Consider the following 19,265-nt stretch of genomic DNA (forward strand, 5'->3'; position numbering starts at 1 on the left):
TGTTTGGTGTGGGTTCACAGTGTGGCGCATTATTAGTAAGAGTGTTAAAGTTTTTTGTTTTTTTTATACCACCACCGTCAGTGTGACCTGTGTGGTTGTTGACCAAGTATGCCTTGCTGTCACCTACGTGAGCAAGCGGAAGCCCCATACAACGTGTGGCTGATCGGGCACGCTGGCTGTAGTGGGTGCTATATGCTGTACCATTACGGCACGCATGACGCTGACAAACGCCATTCATTTAAAACCCGCGTGCCGCACCAGCAATCAAATTCCACATAAAGGTGTGGGCAGCGTGTCTGAGACCCCTGGTTTATACATAGCACAAAGCAAAAAAAAAGCTTTGTATGCAGAGTTATTTCATTTAAAATTTCCAAAATTTTTTGCGGCTCCCATTGTTTTCTATAATTTGTGAAACTGGTCAAAATGGCTCTTTGACTGGTAAAGGTTGCCGACCCCTGGTCTAGTCTCTTACGTGAATGAGCTAAATAATATTATTTGATATTTTACAGTAATGTGTTAATAATTTCACACATGAGTCGCTCCTGAGTATAAGTCGCACCCCTGGCCAAATTATGAAAAAAACTGCGACTTATAGTCCGGAAAATACGATAATTGACTGTATTATGCTGATAGTAAATATTTGACTGTATTATGCTGATAGTATATATTTGACTGTATTATGCTGATAGTATTTATTTGACTGTATTATGCTGATAGTATATATTTGTACCATGAATTGATTAACGTGGACCCCGACTTAAACAAGTTGAAAAACTTATTCGGGTGTTACCATTTAGTGGTCAATTGTACGGAAAATGTACTGTACTGTGCAATCTACTAATAAAAGTTTCAAAAAACATAAGACATTATGGTCCGACGTTTCCTGAAAAAAATTATGTTAAAAAAAACTAAAGCCTTGTGCAGCTGCTTACTGACATATACTTTTCATGTTTAAATAACCTTGACCACAAATGAATATCGGCCTCCTTGATTACTAATAGAAAAAAGGATCGGTCGATGTCTAGTCAATTGTCACACACACGACTCACTTTCTCTTTTTGGCTTTGGTATGTTCCTCGTCGTGCATGTCGTCAGCACCAATGGCGAGCTCATGGTCCTCCTTGTTGAAACCTGTATACACACACACACACTTTTAATCACATGTCCATCAAAGTGACAAAGTAGTGACGCGGCGGCGGCGTCACCTGTCTTCTTGCCGTCATCCAGGCCTCTCTTATGCGGCGGCTCCTGGATGTGCTTGTCCACGTCGGTGCGGCCCACCAGCTCCTCGGGCCGGTCCCACATGGAGAGTCGCGTGGTGGGGTTGTAGAAAAAGACGCGGTCGTCACCTGTCCACACCACACACCTGCGGCGAGGCGCGCACACAGAAAAGAGGAGTAATGAGCTTTGTGCGGACGAGAGGTCGGCTCAGCCGTTAGCGAGCAGGCGCACCATGGCGTTCCCGGGATGGGGTTGGTGGCCACAGGTCTGGCTTTCTGTGCCGCCTTCTCTTCCTCTGTCATTTCTTCTTCTTTGCGCTCCTTCGTGAAAAACACAAGCGTTGAATGTTGCAGAAATGTCGCGACAAGGCAGCAAATGTGATGCCTCCTACCTGCTTGTCGTTGTTCATGTTTATGATCTTTAAGTCTTCATCCTCCATCTCCATGGCTTCAGCTTCCTCCTGTGCAAGACGCTCTTTTACCCTCTCTGCTTCTTTTTCTGCACAAACACACACAATACAACATTAATAATTAGTATACAGTGGAAGCTCGATTTACGAACCCCTCTATTTGCGAACTTTTTGGTTTACTAACTTTTAGACCGCGCTAGGGTTGTACGGTATACCGGTATTGGTATAGTACAGCGATACTAATGAATCATATTCTGTACTATACCGCCTCTCAAAAGTACCGGTCCCCCAATCCCCGCTCCCCCCGTCCTCGTCACGTCGTGTCATTGTTGGTTTTACGAGCAGAGGAGCATGTACGGCAGCGCACTACCACGGAGTACTTACAAGCAGACACAGTGTGTAGACAGAAAAGGTAGAACGGACGCATTTTGACCTAAGAACTAAAGATAAAGGTGAAGTTATAACACTGAAACGCCCTCAGGAAGAGGTGCTTTAAGACATGGCTAGCTAGCTAGCGCATACTTGTCAACCTTGAGACCTCCAATTTTGGGAGGTGTGGGGGTGGGGGGGTTGAGGGGGCGTGGTTAAGAGGGGAGGAGTATATTGACAGCTAGAATTCACCAAGTCAAGTATTTCATTATATATATATATATATATATATATATATATATATATATATATATATATATATATATATATATACATATATATATCTACATCCTGAAAATATGCAAACAAAACTGTGTTTAGATAATTGATACTTCAAACTTGCATAAATAAATATTAAGGAATATAACATAACTTGGCTTCTGAGAGCTTCAAAATTTAATGAATAAAATGTTAAAGTTGTTGATAAACAAGCAATTATTTTAATAATTAAATATGGTCATTGTAAATGAATTATTATGATCATTTAAAATTAATTATTTCAAATATGTTTATTTTAATGTATAATTCTATGGCTGAGTGTAATAAGGAGTCAGAAAAAATACAAATAAAAATATAATTAATTTTGATGTTTTTAGCAAAATATAGTCAATTTTTTTTTTTTTTTTTAAATTAATATATATATTTATTTTTAGGTAAGATAAACATAATAATACAATTTATCTGTAGTCTGGATGATTTAGTTCTTGTCACCCTATTGTCCTCCCGTCATGAAAAAAGGCTGTCCTCACTCAGGTCGCATGGAGCTGGAGGGGGCGTGGCCTCCAGCTCCGGCTGAAAATCGGGAGATTTTTGGGAGAATATTTGTCCCGGGAGGTTTTCGGGAGTCTCCCGGAAAATTCGGGAGGGTTGGCAAGTATGAGCTAGCGGCTAAAGTCCAGCCGCAGTCTGCAGTGTTTTAGCAACTTCTAAATCACTAATCCTCGCCTCCATGGCGACAAAGTAAGTTTCTTACAAGGATCATCCCTGCAGGACGAGGAATTGCTAAACATGCTTCACTACACACCGTAGCTCACTGGCGTCATAATGTAAACAAACGCCATGGGTGGATCTACACCTAACATCCACTGTCATGATACCAAGTATAGGAGCGTATCTAGTCGATACTACTATTATTACATGAATATTTTCTTTCTTTCGTTTGTAAAAAAATTATATTATGTTTATAAACTCAGGAAATATGTCCCTAGACACATGAGGACTTTGAATATGACCAATGTATGATCCTGTAACGACTTGGTATCGTATTGATACCTAAATTTGTGGTATCATCCAAAACTAATGTAAAGCATCCAATCAACAGAAGAATGAGTGATTATTACATTTTAACAGAAGTGTAGATAGAACATGTTAAAAGAGAAAGTAAGCAGATATTAACAGTAAACAAGTAGATTAATAATTCACTTTCTACCACTTGTCCTTAATCATTTTGAAAAAACAATAGAATGGAGTTGCGGCTGCGCTCCTCCTGTTTGTACATTAATGTTACATCAATGATGTCGTTCACAACAACACTAGCATGAGATGTGTTGTGGGCGTATGGATTGTTCTTGTTAGCTTTAGCTTTGTAGTTTAGCCGCTGTTTCAAGTGACCGTCTTAACATTGTTTTAAGTTTCGGGGCTGAATTAGCGTTCGACAAATCCCAAACAAATGTTACTTCTTCTTACAATGACAGCATTTCAGTCACATTTTTGTGGATTTTTCTGATATTCCCCGAATTCTGTTTTATTGGCCAATTATGTGACTCCGCCTGCGGTTACTTCAACGCGGAAATCATACGCCTTTAGTTTAGTGATTATTAAGTAGCGCTGTGTCAAATAAAAAGTAGTAACCACGGTGAGATACCAAGCTTGTAGACGTCTTTCTTTCACTCATCCGCTCACTCATCCGTTTCTCCGTCACAAGCTCCTGAATTTGCATGCACGTTGCCCGGCCCAATAATCGACTTTTGTATTTTCATTTTCAAATTTTCTCAAAAGCTGACAGTGCGGCTTATAACCCGGTGCGCCTTATATATAGGCACCGTTTAAAAAACTCGAGCCGTTCAAAAACGTCACATCTCAACTAAGCAAAGACCCACCACTTGAGAATCGCTGTCTTATACCTCCCTTGTCACTTTGATCCTAGCTGTTAAATCTGAGTAATTACAAGGCCTTCGGGCCAGACACAGTGAGAAGTCGAGAGGGTCAACTCAGTAAAGAATCTGGGTATTATCTTCGACCCAACTCTCTCGTTTGAGTCACACATTAAGAGTGTTACTAAAACGGCCTTCTTTCATCTCCGTAATATCGCTAAAATTCGTTCTATTTTATCCACTAGCGACGCTGAGATCATTATTCATGTGTTCGTTACGTCTCGTCTCGATTACTGTAACGTATTATTTTCGGGTCTCCCTATGTCTAGCATTAAAAGACTACAATTGGTACAAAATGCGGCTGCTATACTTTTGACAAGAACAAGAAAGTTTGATCATATTACGCCTATACTGGCTCACCTGCACTGGCTTCCTGTGCACTTAAGATGTGACTTTAAGGTTTTACTACTTACGTATAAAATACTACACGGTCTAGCTCCGTCCTATCTTGTCGATTGCATTGTACCATATGTCCCGGCAAGAAATCTGCGTTCAAAGAACTCCGGCTTATTAGTGATTCCCAGAGCCCAAAAAAAGTCTGCGGGCTATAGAGCGTTTTCTATTGGGCCTCCAGTACTATGGAATGCCCTCCCGGTAACAATTAGAGATGCTACCTCAGTAGAAGCATTTAAGTCCCATCTTAAAACTCATTTGTATACTCTAGCCTTTAAATAGCCCCCCTGTTAGACCAGTTGATCTGCCGTTTCTTTTCTTTTCTCCTCTGCTCCCCTATTCCTTGTGGAGGGGGGGGGGGCACAGGTCCGGTGGCCATGGATGAAGTGCTGGCTGTCCAGAGTCGGGACCCGGGGTGGACCGCTCGCCTGTGCATCGGCTGGGAACATCTCTGCGCTGCTGACCCGTCTCCGCTCGGGATGGTGTCCTGCTGGCCCCACTATGGACTGGACTCTTACTATTATGTTGGATCCACTATGGACTGGACTCTCACAATATTATGTCAGACCCACTCGACATCCATTGCTTTCGGTCTCCCCTAGAGGGGGGGGGGTTACCCACATATGCGGTCCTCTCCAAGGTTTCTCATAGTCATTCACATCGACGTCCCACTGGGGTGAGTTTTTCCTTGCCCTTATGTGGGCTTTGTACCGAGGATGTCGTTGTGGCTTGTGCAGCTCTTTGAGACACTTGTGATTTAGGGCTATATAAATAAACATTGATTGATTGATTGATTGACTCTGATGACTTCGACGAGACGGAGCCGGCCATTTTGGATGCCGTATTCGCCCAACTTTTTAATTCAGACACCGAAGACGAAGAATTCGAGGGATTTATGGATGAGGAATAACTTCAGAAAGTGAGCTTTAAATGTTTATTTTGTGTGTTGTGTGACATTAACGTTCGAGCAACGTTGAGTTATTGATGTTGCTATTGCTCTGCACTATTTTGAGTGTTACTATTTTTGTGATTGCACATTTGCACATTACATTTTGGGAGAGAACAGAGTTGTTAGAACGCTGGTTTGTAATATATTATTAAAGTTTGACTGACCTATCGGACTGTTTTTTTGACATTCCCTTTAGCGCAGCGTAGGTGCGGCTTATAGGTGAACAAAGTTTTGAAATATGCCATTCATTGAAGGTGCGGCTTATAACCCGGTGCGGTTTATAGTGCGGAAAATACGGTAATTGTAAGTGTATCTTGTGTTTTTTATGTTGATTTAAAAAAAAAACAACAACAAAAAAAAAAAATTTTTTTTTTTTAAATTTCATGTGCGGCCCGGTACCAATCGATCCACGGACCGGTACCGGGCCGCGGCCCGGTGGTTGGGGACCACTGTACTAGAGCATACTTGCCAACCTTGAGACCTCTAAATTCGGGAGATGGGGGTTGGGGGGGTCGGGGTTTGGTGGTCGCGGGGGGGGGTATATTGTAGTGTACTGGAAGAGTTAGTGCTGCAAGGGGATCTGGGTATTTGTTCTGTTGTGTTTGTTGTGTTACGGTGCGGATGTTCTCCCGAAATGTGTTTGTCATTCTTGTTTGATGTGGGTTCACAGTGTGGCGCATATTTGTAACAGTGTTAAAGTTGTTTATACGGCCAGCCTCAGTGTCACCTGTATGGCTGTTGATCAAGTATGCTTTGCATTCACTCGTGTGTGTGTAAAAGCCGCATATATTATGTGACTGGGCCGGCACGCTGTTTGTATGGAGGAAAAGCGGACGTGACGACAGGTTGTAGAGAACGCTAAAGGCAGTGCCTTTAAGGCACGCCCCATATAATGTTGTCCGGGTGGAAATCGGGAGAAATTCGGGAGAATGGTTGCCCCGGGAGATTTTCGGGAGGGGCACTGAAATTCGGGAGTCTCCCGGGAATATCAGGAGGTTAAACCGATATTACATTTTAAAGCATTTATCAGCCGATATTATCGGACATCTCTAATGAAAACATGAGTTGTGTACTTGTACCCACCTCTCTCCAGCAGTGTCAGCGGCTTCTCCCAGGTGGACGCCAGCGTGCGATTGTTGTAGTAGTACGTCTTCCCGTCGGCCGTCTTGTACTCGGACCACTCGGGGAGCTGCAGAGCTCCGGCCATGGAGGCGGAAGCGGCCGAGAGCGCCAGCTGAGGGTGCATCATGGAGACCAAAGGCGGGCCCATGCCGGGCAGCATTCCTGTGCAGAGGAGACGAAACACAAAGTTTATGTTTTTTTTGTTGTATTTTTCCCCACAACAACAGACGTGTCCAGTCACATCCAATGATGATCGTATATTGCCTGGCAGAAACACAAAGAAATCCGAAAGAAACATACAAAGCAGTGAAGAGACACACACATCGCACATCCATGCTTCAACAACAGATCAGCGAGTGTAGAGCGACACGCCTTTTAACAGGTGGCCGAAATGTCTTTTTTGTGCCGCTCTCCACGCACACACACCGCTGCTGCTCTGCTGGCGGCCGGTGCGTAGAAACCGCCTAGAGAACGTCAGTAAACACTAAATGTCGTGGCTTGTGTGTCGATGCAGACTGTGTGTGCTGAAGAGAGACAGCGGATGGATCATTCAGCACCAAAAGACTGCTGTGGACATCAGACACGAACATGCCATCTAGTGGGCGACTGAGAGGCGAGCGGCCGGGTGTGTTTACCGTTGGCGCCAGGGCCCGCCTTTACACAGGGTGCGCCTACTATCTGCATCATTGCTACACCTGCAAGAACAACATACAAGCAAGCATGTGGTTGGACACAGCAGGACACTGGATACATCTGCTACCTCTGTGTGTGTGTGTGTGTGTGTGTGTGTGTTTGAGTCCCACTCTGTCAGACTGGGCATCGGCGGTCAGGATATGGACTTCACACATTGTCCTCAGAGAAGAGTGAGACAGAAATAAGAAGCAAAGGGGAGCAGCAAAGCAACACAATTTACCGTTTGCCAAAAGCAGTGATAGCAAATTAGAAGTACCACAAAGTACACTAATTGGGTCCTTCTGCTGCTATCACTGTGTGATGTATTTCATCTACACAGTACACCAGGGGTGCTCACACTTTTTCTGCAGGTGAGCTACTTTTCAATTGATCAAGTCGTGGGGATCTACCTCATTCATATATATAATTTATATTTACTTATTTATGTTTTTGTTAACAAGTTAAAGGTGTTTAATGATAATACAAGCATGTTTAACACATAGTTAATATTGTTAATAAATTAAAGGTGTTTAATGATAATACAAGAATGTTTAATACATATAGTTAATATTAACAACTTAAAGGTGTTTAAAGATAATACAAGCATGTTTAACACAGTTAATATTGTTAACAAGTTAAAGGTGTTTAAAGATAATACAAGAATGTTTAACACATATAGTTAATATTGTTAACAAGTTAAAGGTGTTTAATGATAATACAAGCATGTTTAACACATATAATTAATATTGTTAACAAGTTAAAGGTGTTTAAAGATAATACAAGCATGTTTAACACATAGTTAATATTGTTAATAAGTTAAAGGTGTTTAAAGATAATACAAGCATGTTTAACACATATAGATTCCTTTCTTTCATGAAGACAAGAATATAAGTTGGTGTATTACCTGATTCTGACGACTTGCATTGATTGGAATCAGACAGTAGTGCTGATAACGACTGCATTTTCGAATGGAGGAGAAAACAAGTCCTCCTTTCTGTCCAATACCACATGAAAGTGGTTGGTTTTTGGCATCTTATTTGTCCAGCCTCCGTACTCCTTTGTATACACTTTACAAGAAATACATTGTCGGCAAACTCCGTAGCTTGCTAGCTTGTGCACGCCAGCTTTCTGAGACTCTTATTGTGTTAGCGCAACTGTGCAGTCGGTCTTTGGAGTTTTGACGACAGGTACGGCGCCAGAGTCTGTTGAAATAAGGTGTTTCTCGCCTTCCAGTCGGTAATTTTAATGAGCTGGCAGGAGCCAGCGTCATCTCAGAAGACCCTCGGGTGCCGTGAATGTCAATCAAGTGACGAAAGTGACGTCATAGTGAAGATTTATGATCGCTCATTTTTAGAACTATTTTTTTAATGCCTGGCTGGTGATCGACTGACACACCCTCCGAGATCGACCGGTAGCTCGCGATCGACGTAATGAGCACCCCTGCAGTACACACTTTCATATTTATTCTGATGCAACAGTGGAACCTGTTAATGTTGACAGCTTGACGCCCCTAAGACTGACTGACACACGAGAGTGTAACCGAATCTCTAAATAGCCGGTGCTTGCACATTTACTTGCGCCAGAGACGTAACGGTATGAAAATTTCATATCACAGTTATCGTGACAAAAATGAAGACGGGTTATCATTATTATTGTGGTATTGTTGAATGTGCTCAAAAAGTACGAGTACACACTGAAATCTTTTGACTAAGTACTTTTTTTTTCTTTTTAAATAACTAAAATAGAAACTTGGATAGAAAAGCCACTGTTTTGTGTTTCTTATGCTTCACTGATAGTGTTTTAGTCTTAGTGATTTATACTTTTTATAGGCTACATATTGATTTGCATTGCATGCATGCAATATTAAATGTATTTGAATTAAAAGTGTGCAACAAAAAAAACATTAATTGTTATTATTTATTATTATTATTTCTGTTGGGCGTTGTGGCGACCTAATCTGTTAAGCGGTCCTTGAACGCACCTTAAAAACACCTCCCTCTCGTATTCCTGAGTACAAATCACTCTGTCATATGAGATCACAGCTTGTAGGGTAGCAGGGGGTGTATATTGTAGCGTCCGGAAGAGTTAGTGCTGCAAGGGGTTCTGGGTATTTGTTCTGTTGTATTACGGTGCGGATGTTCTCCCGAAATGTGTTTGTCATTCTTGGTTGGTGTGGGTTCACAGTGTGGCGCATATTTGTAACAGTGCTAAAGTTGTTTATACGGCCACCCTCAGTGTGACCTGTATGGCTGTTGACCAATAATGCCTTGTATTCACTTGTGTGTGTGTTAAAAGCCATAGATATTGTGTGACTGGGCCAGCACACAAAGGAAGTGCCTTTAAGGTTTATTGGCGCTCTGTACTTCTCCCTACGTCCGTGTACAAAGCGGCGTTTTAAAAAGTCATACATTTTACTTTTTGAACCGATACCGATAATTATGAAACAGATACTGATCATTTCTGATATTACATTTTAAAGCATTTATCGGCGGGTATTATCGGACATCCCTAGTTAGAATGCATAAAGAAAAGAAAAACATATGTTTTCTTGTGTTACATAAGGATTGTGAATGATACACAAAATTCCCAAAAAACTGCAGTTCCCCTTAAAGTGGGCACTTTTTAGTAATAAGGTCATGTTGGTGGACATCGATGGGTGATCAGCCTTTATGGAAACTACTTAAGAGGGTTCCAAGATACGTTGTTTTTAAGTGCAAGACATCAGTATCTATGGACTCCAACTTGTATCTATTTGCGAGTAAATGTGTGCGCACACTAGGGCATTCGTAGCGCTTTGGACGATGGTCTCACCTGGCAGGGGGATGTGCATGCCCGGTAAGGGCACCCTGAAAGGCGGTACCATGACAGGGGGGAAGGCAGAGATGGTTGCGGTGGGCTGGGCCACACTGTGAGGCAGGGCGGCGGGCAAGAGCGGGACGGTCTGCACCGCTGTGACCTGTGATGGCATCGTGGACACCGTCACCACGGTGACTGGAGACACGGCAACCGATGATGTCACCGTGACAACGGGGGAGAGGTCTGCTACAATATTGGCTTTTGGGACACAGGGAGATATTTGTGTTTAGTGTGAGTATTTACTGTGTGTGTGTGTGTGTGTGTGTGTTCGCACCTGCATTGGTCACACAGGGGGACATTGTAGTGATGGTGGCAGGGCTGGAGGTGAGCGTGCACAACGACGGCGTGCTGCTGGGGGCAGGAGTGGGCATGGCATCAACCGCCGTGCTAGCTGTCGTGTTGATGCCGCTTGAGGTGACAGCCGCCGCCACCACGCCCACACCGGTGCTCGCTGCTGCAGTGGCGGCCCCCGCCACAAGTAGAGGGTTGAGCTCAGCCTGCTGGATGATTTTGACGTTTTCTGGTTTTGTCCACGCCGACTGTCTGGTGCGAGCGTTGTAGTAATACGCCTGGGGAGCAGGGACGGCGAGCTAAGTGATGTAGCAACTTACAAAACCCCGTTTCCATATGAGTTGGGAAATTGTGTTAGATGTAAATATAAACGGAATACAATGATTTGCAAATCATTTTCAACCCATATTCAGTTGAATATGCTACAAAGACAACATATTTGATGTTCAAATAATCATTAACTTTAGAATTTGATGCCAGCAACACGTGACAAAGAAGTTGGGAAAGGTGGCAATAAATACTGATAAAGTTGAGGAATGCTCATCAACACTTTTTTGGAACATCCCACAGGTGAGCAGGCAAATTGGGAACAGGTGGGTGCCATGATTGGGTATAAAAGTAGATTCCATGAAATGCTCAGTCATTCACAAACAAGGACGGGGCGAGGGTCACCACTTTGTCAACAAATGCGTGAGCAAATTGTTGAACAGTTTAAGAAAAACCTTTCTCAACCAGCAAGGAATTTAGGGATTTCACCATCTACTGTTCGTAATATCATCAAAGGGTTCAGAGAATCTGGAGAAATCACTGCACGTAAGCAGCTAAGCCCGTGACCTTCGATCCCTCAGGCTGTACTGCATCAACAAGCGACATCAGTGTGTAAAGGATATCACCACATGGGCTCAGGAACACTTCAGAAACCCACTGTCAGTAACTACAGTTGGTTGCTACATCTGTAAGTGCAAGTTAAAACTCTCCTATGCAAGGCGAAAACCTTTTATCAACAACACCCAGAAACGCCGTCGGCTTCGCTGGCATCTAAGATGGACTGATACAAAGTGGAAAAGTGTTCTGTGGTCTGACGAGTCCACATTTCAAATTGTTTTTGAAAACTGTGGACGTCGTATCCTCCGGACCAAAGAGGAAAAGAACCATCCGGATTGTTATAGGCGCAAAGTTGAAAAGCCAGCATCTGTGATGGTATGGTGGTGTATTAGTGCCCAAGACATGGGTAACTTACACATTTGTGAAGGCGCCATTAATGCTGAAAGGTACATACAGGTTTTGGAGCAACATATGTGCCATCCAAGCAACGTTACCATGGACGCCCCTGCTTATTTCAGCAAGACAATGCCAAGCCACGTGTTACATCAACGTGGCGGGTACTAGACTGGCCTGCCTGTAGTCCAGACCTGTCTCCCATTGAAAATGTGTGGCGCATTTGAAGCCTAAAATACCACAACGGAGACCCCCGGACTGTTGAACAACTTAAGCTGTACATCAAGCAAGAATGGGAAAGAATTCCACCTGAGAAGCTTAAAAAATGTGTCTTCTCAGTTCCCAAACGTTTACTGAGTGTTGTTAAAAGGAAAGGCCATGTAACACAGTGGTGAACATGCCCTTTCCCAACTACTTTGGCACGTGTTGCAGCCATGAAATTCTAAGTTAATTATTATTTGCAAAAAAAATTAAAGTTTTTGAGTTCGAACATCAAATATCTTGTCTTTGTAGTGCATTCAACTGAATATGCATTGAAAAGGATTTGCAAATCATTGTATTCCGTTTATATTTACATCTAACACAACTCATATGGAAACGGGGTTTGTACAATTGTGCGGCAATGTTGTACGAGAGGAAGAATGGAAGCACCAAGTGCATTAGAATATTACCTTGCCCTCAGGTGTCTTGTTCTCCACCCAGATCTCCTCAGCAGGGTTGATGGCGGGGCTACTAGCTGCAGAAACTGGGGGCATACCAGGGGGAAAGAGCATCCCCGGAGGGGGTGGGAGGTTGCCGATAGGAGGGGGAAGAAATGGAGGTCTCTGCAACAAAGAGAACAGAGGCTTTAATTTAATAAGGGAATCTAAAAAAAATCCCCTAATTTGACTTTGATGAATGAAGGGGTCACCTGCAGGTGGGGAGGTCCAATAGGGGGTGGCATGCCTCCTGGCGGTGGGATGGGTGGCATGTTGGGGTCAAAGGGTGGACGTGCAAATGGGGGACGAGGCGGCGGGGGCCCCCTCATCATACCAAAAGGAGGCGGCGGCGGCCTAAGTAGAGGCGGCGGGCCGCGTAACACGGGAGTCTGAACAGGAGCAGGCACTACAGAGGGCGCGGGGGCAGGCGCAGGGCCGCGAAAGCGCACGGCCTGCTGTGCCATTCTGCAACACAGGAATCAAACCGGTATCATTCATAAATGTGAACGGCCCAACATCAACAATCAAATAGTCAAGTTCATGTTTTTAAGTATTGATATGCAAGAAATGTGCAGTAACAAACCATTAAACAACGCAAATATTTATGGCCGTGAATCTTTGGGCACCACACGATTTGATTCAGAATCAATTCTTGATTCAAAACCATTCTCGATTTAAATTTTTTTTAATAACATTGGGTGCCAGTTGTATGATTAACTGCACTCCTCCATAAAATAGACAAACAGCTCTAATACATTTCTATATTACTTAAAATAAAACTGGTTGTGTTTAAAAAAATTCAACAAAAACATTTAATAAACTCAAAAACAAATTAAAGCTGCAAGCAGCGATGGACGGGACCGACTTTGACGGCACATAAAATCCAAACCGGAGCAGTAATTAAAACTCTTTCGTCAACTTTTAATCAGAAGGGTACAATCTCTCTCCTGTGCTAGTTTGAAGCCGACACGACAAACGAGGAGATAATGTTTAAAAAAAGGTGACTGTTTTTAACCCAACTTTTATTTTGAAGGGGGAATTGCAAACTTCCTGTTGATTTTTGCTGGGGGTTCTCAATGAATGAAATGTAGGTCTAAGGGAGACGTACGTAGAGGTTTTTGTTTCATGTCTCTACGACATTCCTACTGGAAGTTACAGGCAGTTTTGTCTGTTTTCTTCCAAGAGCAGCTTTGTCTGTTTTATTCCTAGGGGACGCTAGCGCGCAATTTTGAGTTTTGGGGTTTGCTTTTTTTTTTTATTATTAGATCGCAATTATCGCCAGTCCTGATGTGTGTGTCCAGTTTGGTGAGTTTTGAAGCATGTTAAGGGGGTCAAATTACAGCTCAAAAAGGCAAAAGTGACTGTTTTTAGGAACTTTTTGTTTTGAAAGGGGAATTGCCAACTTCCTGTTGATTTTTGCTGAAAGATGTCAGTGTATGAAATCTAGGTCTAAGTGAGACCTACATAGATGTTTGTGTTTCATGTCTCTACGACATTCCTACTGGAAGTTACAGGCAGTTTTGTCTGTGTTTTTTCCGAGGGAGCGCGAGAGCGCAATTTTGAGTTTTGGGGTTTGGTTTTTTGATTAGATTGCAATTCTCACCAGTCCTGATGTGTGTGTCAAATTTGGTGAGTTTTGAAGCATGTTAAGGGGGTCAAATTACAGCTCAAAGAGGCGGCCGGTATAATAATAATAATAAAACCTTACAATTACAATAGGGTCCTCTGTCCCAAAGGGACATTGCGGTCCCTAATAAGGCAACAAGAGAAGTATCCCACACTTCTCTTTCTTAAATTAAATCTGTACAGCAGATATGGGCATCTTTATCAACAATATTAATTGCCTTAGTGAAAAAAAATAAAAATACTAAAAAAATAAATCGTGTTATAATTATTTTTATTGATCAAGAATCGTCACATAATAACAGCGAATAACTCCATTTTTTTAATAACCTTAAAAATAATAAAGCTAACGATAAAAGAAACTGCGGGTGAAAAAAAATATCGATACGACAATACATCACAATTAGGGCTGCCAAAATTAACAAGTTAACTTGTTAATTAATCACAAAAAATATTGCATTAATCATGAACACACTTAGATTAATCATGCAATTTATTTTGACTGTACAAGCTCTTTTACCTTAAGCGCTATGTGGTCAGTGATCAGATCAATGCATACGTCAGTACAAAAACGAGACGCCGACTGGTGTGCTCGCTGGCAAATCTCACTCCAAAATACAGCCTGAAAGAACTTTAGATTAAACTGTTACCAAGTTGTGTGCAAATAAATGACATGCATTCAAGTAAAAAAACGTTTAAAAACATTCCTGGATGACATTCTGACTAAGAAATTGCATTTGTGTACAAATATTGGACTCTTTTCCATTCATCCATCCAATTTTCTACCGCTTGTCCCTTTTAGGGTCGCGGGGGGTGCTGGAGCCTCTCTCAGCTGCATTCGGGCGGAAGGCGGGGTACACCCTGGACAAGTCGCCATCTCATCACAGGGCCAACACAGATAGACAGACCACATTCACACTCTCATTCACACACTAGGGCCAATTTAGTGTTGCCAATCAACCTATCCCCAGGTGCATGTTTTTGGAGGCGGGAGGAAGCCGGAGTACCCGGAGGGAACCCACGCAGTCACGGGGAGAACATGCAAACTCCACACAGAAAGATCCCGAGCCCGGGATTGAACTCAGGACTACTCAGGACCTTCGTATTGTGAGGCACATGCACTGACCCCTGTTCCACCGTGCTGCCCATAGGGGTCTTTTATTAAGCACATTTTATGCAAGCAAGTAATCACATGTGATTCGTCATGATCAATGCAAATTTCAAAATGTGATTAATCTGGTTTAAAAGAATAATCATTTGACAGCCCCAAATCACAATATTTTTTCCAATCAAATAACATTGATTTCTAGCATTTTAATTGGGACTGCACAATAAAATCCCATTATAATCACGATCAGGATTTTGGCTGCCACAATTAAATGAGTGTGACTGTCCATCCATCCATCCATTTTCTACCGCTTATCCCTTTCGGGGTCACAGGGGGTGCTGGATCCTATATGGCGTCACATTAGTGCCAAAAATCCGAGCGCATAAAAACTGTTATCGCGTGCTGATTCTCCACTTCGTGCGCGCGACACCCTTTTGCGTGCGCGAGGTGCTTTTTTGCGCGCGCGCGGTGCCTTTCTGTGCGCGCGCGGTGCCTTTTTGCGCGCGCGCGACGCCTTTCTGCGCGCTCTCTGTGTACTCCTGGCATCTCTCCTCGCGCTGTCATGTTTCTTTTTGGCACTTTGGGGGCGGGTATGCTTAGACGGCCCCTATCGCCCAGCCCTAGTTGCGCCTTCCAAACTTCCAAATGGAAGCAAAATCAGACATGATTCTTCTCAGCACTTGGACAAATGCGTCTATCTCCAATATAGTCCGCACCTGTCGCCATCAAATAACAAGCCTTAAGGTCTTAAACGCACGCCAAGTCTCCATGGAAGTGAAGCTAGTGAAATTAACTTTGAACTTGAAGTAAAACGAAGCAATCGGCTGCAGCAACCCCGGGAAAATGTATTTAATGTTAATAATATTAATAATGTGGATGTTTCCTCTCGGAATGGTGATGGAGTTTTGTGTTCATACTAGAGCTGGGTGATATGGCCTTTTATTAATATCTCGATATTTTAAGGCCATGTCACGATACACGATATATATCTCCATATTTTGCCTTAGCCTTGAATGAACACTTGATGCATATAATCACAGCAGTGTGATGATTCTATGTGTCGACATTAAAACATTATTCTTCATACTGCATTAATATATGCTAATTTAAAACTTTCATGCAGAGAAGGAAATCACAACTAAAAAAAATCACTATTTTTTTTCATACGGTGTTGATCTGGAAATGTTTGCCTCGGCATTTTGATGGTGTGGGCATGTGGCACCGAACGGAGATTCGCACCTTCTCTCTCTCGTATTACCACTTACATGGCTGCGCTAGCATCACAGCTAACGTTACCCATGCTGCTACCTCTTTGCAGCGTGAGGGCGTGTACGTTTTTGACGTATGTTGTGACAGTATGTGACGTGTGTAAGAAGGTGCGCTTGTCTGTCTGTGAGAAGGAGACACAGGAAAGAGCGAGGAGAGCATGTAGTGTAATGCCAGCAGCTAAAAGCAACTGCGTGAGAACGTATACTCGAATATCCCGATATAGTAATTTTTTAAATCGCACAGAGACAAACCCGCAATATATCACGTATATCGATATATCGCCAAGCCCTAGGCGCAACACAGCGTTGTGTCACTATTAGGGATGTCCCGATCCGATATTTGGATCGGATCGGCTGCCGATATTTGCCAAAAATTGCGTATCGGCAAGGCATGGGAAAATGCCGATCCAGATCCAGTTTAAAAAAAAAACTCCGGTCCGTGTTTTCCAACGCACCTATTTAAATAATACATTCCACTTTTCTGCTGCTCCGTAATTTCCGTTCCGTATTTTCCAGCACACCTTCAACACATCCACAATTCTCACGCAGTTGCTTTTAGCTGCTGGCATTACACGACAGGCTCTTCTCACTCTTTCCTGTCTCCCTCTCACAGACAGCGAGCGCACCTTCTTACACACGTCACATACTGTCACGTCATACGTCACACGTCACATACGTATACGCCCTCTCCCAGCAGAGAGCGAGGTAGCGGCATGGCTAACGTTAGCTGTGATGCTAGCGCAGCCGCTAAGGTGCGCGCCTGCTCAAGCGTCCTCTGCGCACGGCAAATCTATGCCACGCACAAAATCAAATAAAAAAATAAGCGCATAACAATTTTCGACACACGGACACGACAGAGACAACAGTTTTCGTCATCATTGTTCAAATATTGTGACGTCTGTCGAGACGCTTATCTCCATTCGGTGCCACACGTCCACACCATCAAAATGGCAAACATTTCCACATCAACACCGTATGAAAAAATTAGTGATTTTTTTAGTTGTGATTTTTTACTTCACTGTGCAACCTACTAATAAAAGTCTCAATCAATCAATCAAAACACATATAATCATCATACTGCTGTGATTATATGCATCAAGTGTTCATTCAAGGCTAAGGCAAAAATATCGAGATATATATTGTGTATCGCAATATGGCCTTAAAATATCGCAATATTAAAAAAAGGCCATATCGCCCAGCCCTAGTTCAATGATGCCATTTCTGTTTGTCATGTATAATTTTGTCTATTTTGTGTTTATCCTTGAATAAACAGGTCAGTTTCTTGTTACCAACCATTGTGTATTATTCAAACTCCCCTAATTCAGCTGGCTAGTTGTTATCAAGAGTAAAAAAAAAACCTTTTCAACATGATTCTGACAACTAAGTAGGCTAAATAACTTTAAACTTTAATACATGCTCTGATAGGCCAGTATCGGTCAGTATCGGTATCGGTCAGTATCGGTATCGGATCGGAAATGCAAAAACAATATCGGTATCGGATCGGAAGTGCAAAAACCTGGATCGGGACATCCCTAGTCACTGGTAGGGTTGTACGGTATACCCGTATTAGTATAGTACCGCGATACTAATAAATCATATTCGGTGCTATATTGCTTCTAAAAAATACCGGTCCCCCAACCCTCCGCCGTCGTCACGTCGTGTCATTGCTGGTTTACGAGCAGAGGAGCATGTTCGGCAGCGCACAATCACGGAGTACTTACAAACAGACAATGTGTGTAGACAGAAAAGGTACATTGGTGGATCTACACCTAACATCCACTGTAATGATACCAAAAACAGGAGCGTATCTAGTCGATACTACTGTGATTACATCGATATTTTTTGGCATCGTTTATTCATATTATGTTTATAAACCAGGAAATACGTCCCTGGACACATGAGGACTTTGAAAATGACCGATGTATGATCCTGTAACGACTTGGTATCGGATTGATACCCAAATTTGTGGTATCATCCAAAACTAATGTAAAGTATCAAACAACAGAAGAATAAGTGTGTATTAGTTTTAACAGACGTGTAGATAGAACATGTTGAAACGGAAAATAACCAGATATTAACAGTAAATGTACAAGTAGATTAATAATAATTTTTACAGCTTGTTCTTTATAATTTAAATAATAAGGGTGTAACGGTACGTGTATTTGTATTGAACCGTTACGGTACGGGGGTTCCGGTTCGGAGGTGTACCGAACGAGTTTCCACACGGACATATTAAGTAGCATAACGTACGTTGTGTAAACAATGCACACCGAGGCACAACACACGGCATGCTAGCAGCTAACGGGCTAGGATAGACTGACCAAACGTCCTCTTTTCACCGGACATGTCCTCTTTTGCGGAGCTGTCAGGGCGGAGTTTCTTAAATGCCTCAAATGTCCAGCATTTTGAGTTAGGGTTGCATGTATTTTCAATGTACGTTCAGGGTTAAGAAGGGGTTAAAAACAAAACAAATTGTGCGCGCAGCAGCATTGGTGAGGGAGGGGCAGAGACAGAGAGAGAGAGAGTGAGAGAGAGTTATGATAAACGCGCATGCCTCGCCAGGCTCTGCTTTTTATCCATAGATTTATCACATTTAATTTTTTATTATCTATAGCAGGGGTGTCAAAAGTGTGCCCCGGAGGCCATTTGCGGCCCACAGCTAATGTTTTAAAGGCCCACGGCACATTCTAAAAATACTATTACCGGTAAAACAAATAAAAACATTAAAAAAGTGAGATAAAAAAGCTTAAAGGTGAAATGTAATTTAGAAAAAGTTGCAATGTTGACTAATAAAACAAAGCTGTTTTTTTTTCTTTCAAACTGTCTTTGCTCAAAACATAATATTGAATCAAAAT

At 42.5% G+C, this 19,265-nt stretch overlaps 1 protein-coding gene across 2 annotated transcripts in view; it reads right to left on the bottom strand.

Moving 5' to 3' along the window:
- Nucleotides 1–19,265, bottom strand: part of tcerg1b (transcription elongation regulator 1b (CA150)) — a 43,431-nt gene that overhangs the window by 15,592 nt on the left and 8,574 nt on the right. The window contains exons 2-11 of one of the 2 annotated variants that reach the window (XM_061962939.1): nt 12,624–12,876; nt 12,385–12,537; nt 10,479–10,773; nt 10,160–10,402; nt 7,312–7,371; nt 6,638–6,838; nt 1,613–1,719; nt 1,453–1,541; nt 1,206–1,366; nt 1,050–1,131 (exon numbers count right to left, since the gene is read on the bottom strand). In XM_061962939.1, coding sequence (XP_061818923.1) covers nt 1,050–1,131; nt 1,206–1,366; nt 1,453–1,541; nt 1,613–1,719; nt 6,638–6,838; nt 7,312–7,371; nt 10,160–10,402; nt 10,479–10,773; nt 12,385–12,537; nt 12,624–12,876 — 1,644 coding nt within the window. The remainder of the gene's footprint in view (nt 1–1,049; nt 1,132–1,205; nt 1,367–1,452; nt 1,542–1,612; nt 1,720–6,637; nt 6,839–7,311; nt 7,372–10,159; nt 10,403–10,478; nt 10,774–12,384; nt 12,538–12,623; nt 12,877–19,265) is intronic. The other variant, XM_061962940.1, reaches the window with a different exon arrangement.

The sequence above is a fragment of the Nerophis lumbriciformis genome, linkage group LG09 (genome assembly GCF_033978685.3).
Source record: "Nerophis lumbriciformis linkage group LG09, RoL_Nlum_v2.1, whole genome shotgun sequence".
Lineage (NCBI taxonomy): Eukaryota > Metazoa > Chordata > Actinopteri > Syngnathiformes > Syngnathidae > Nerophis > Nerophis lumbriciformis.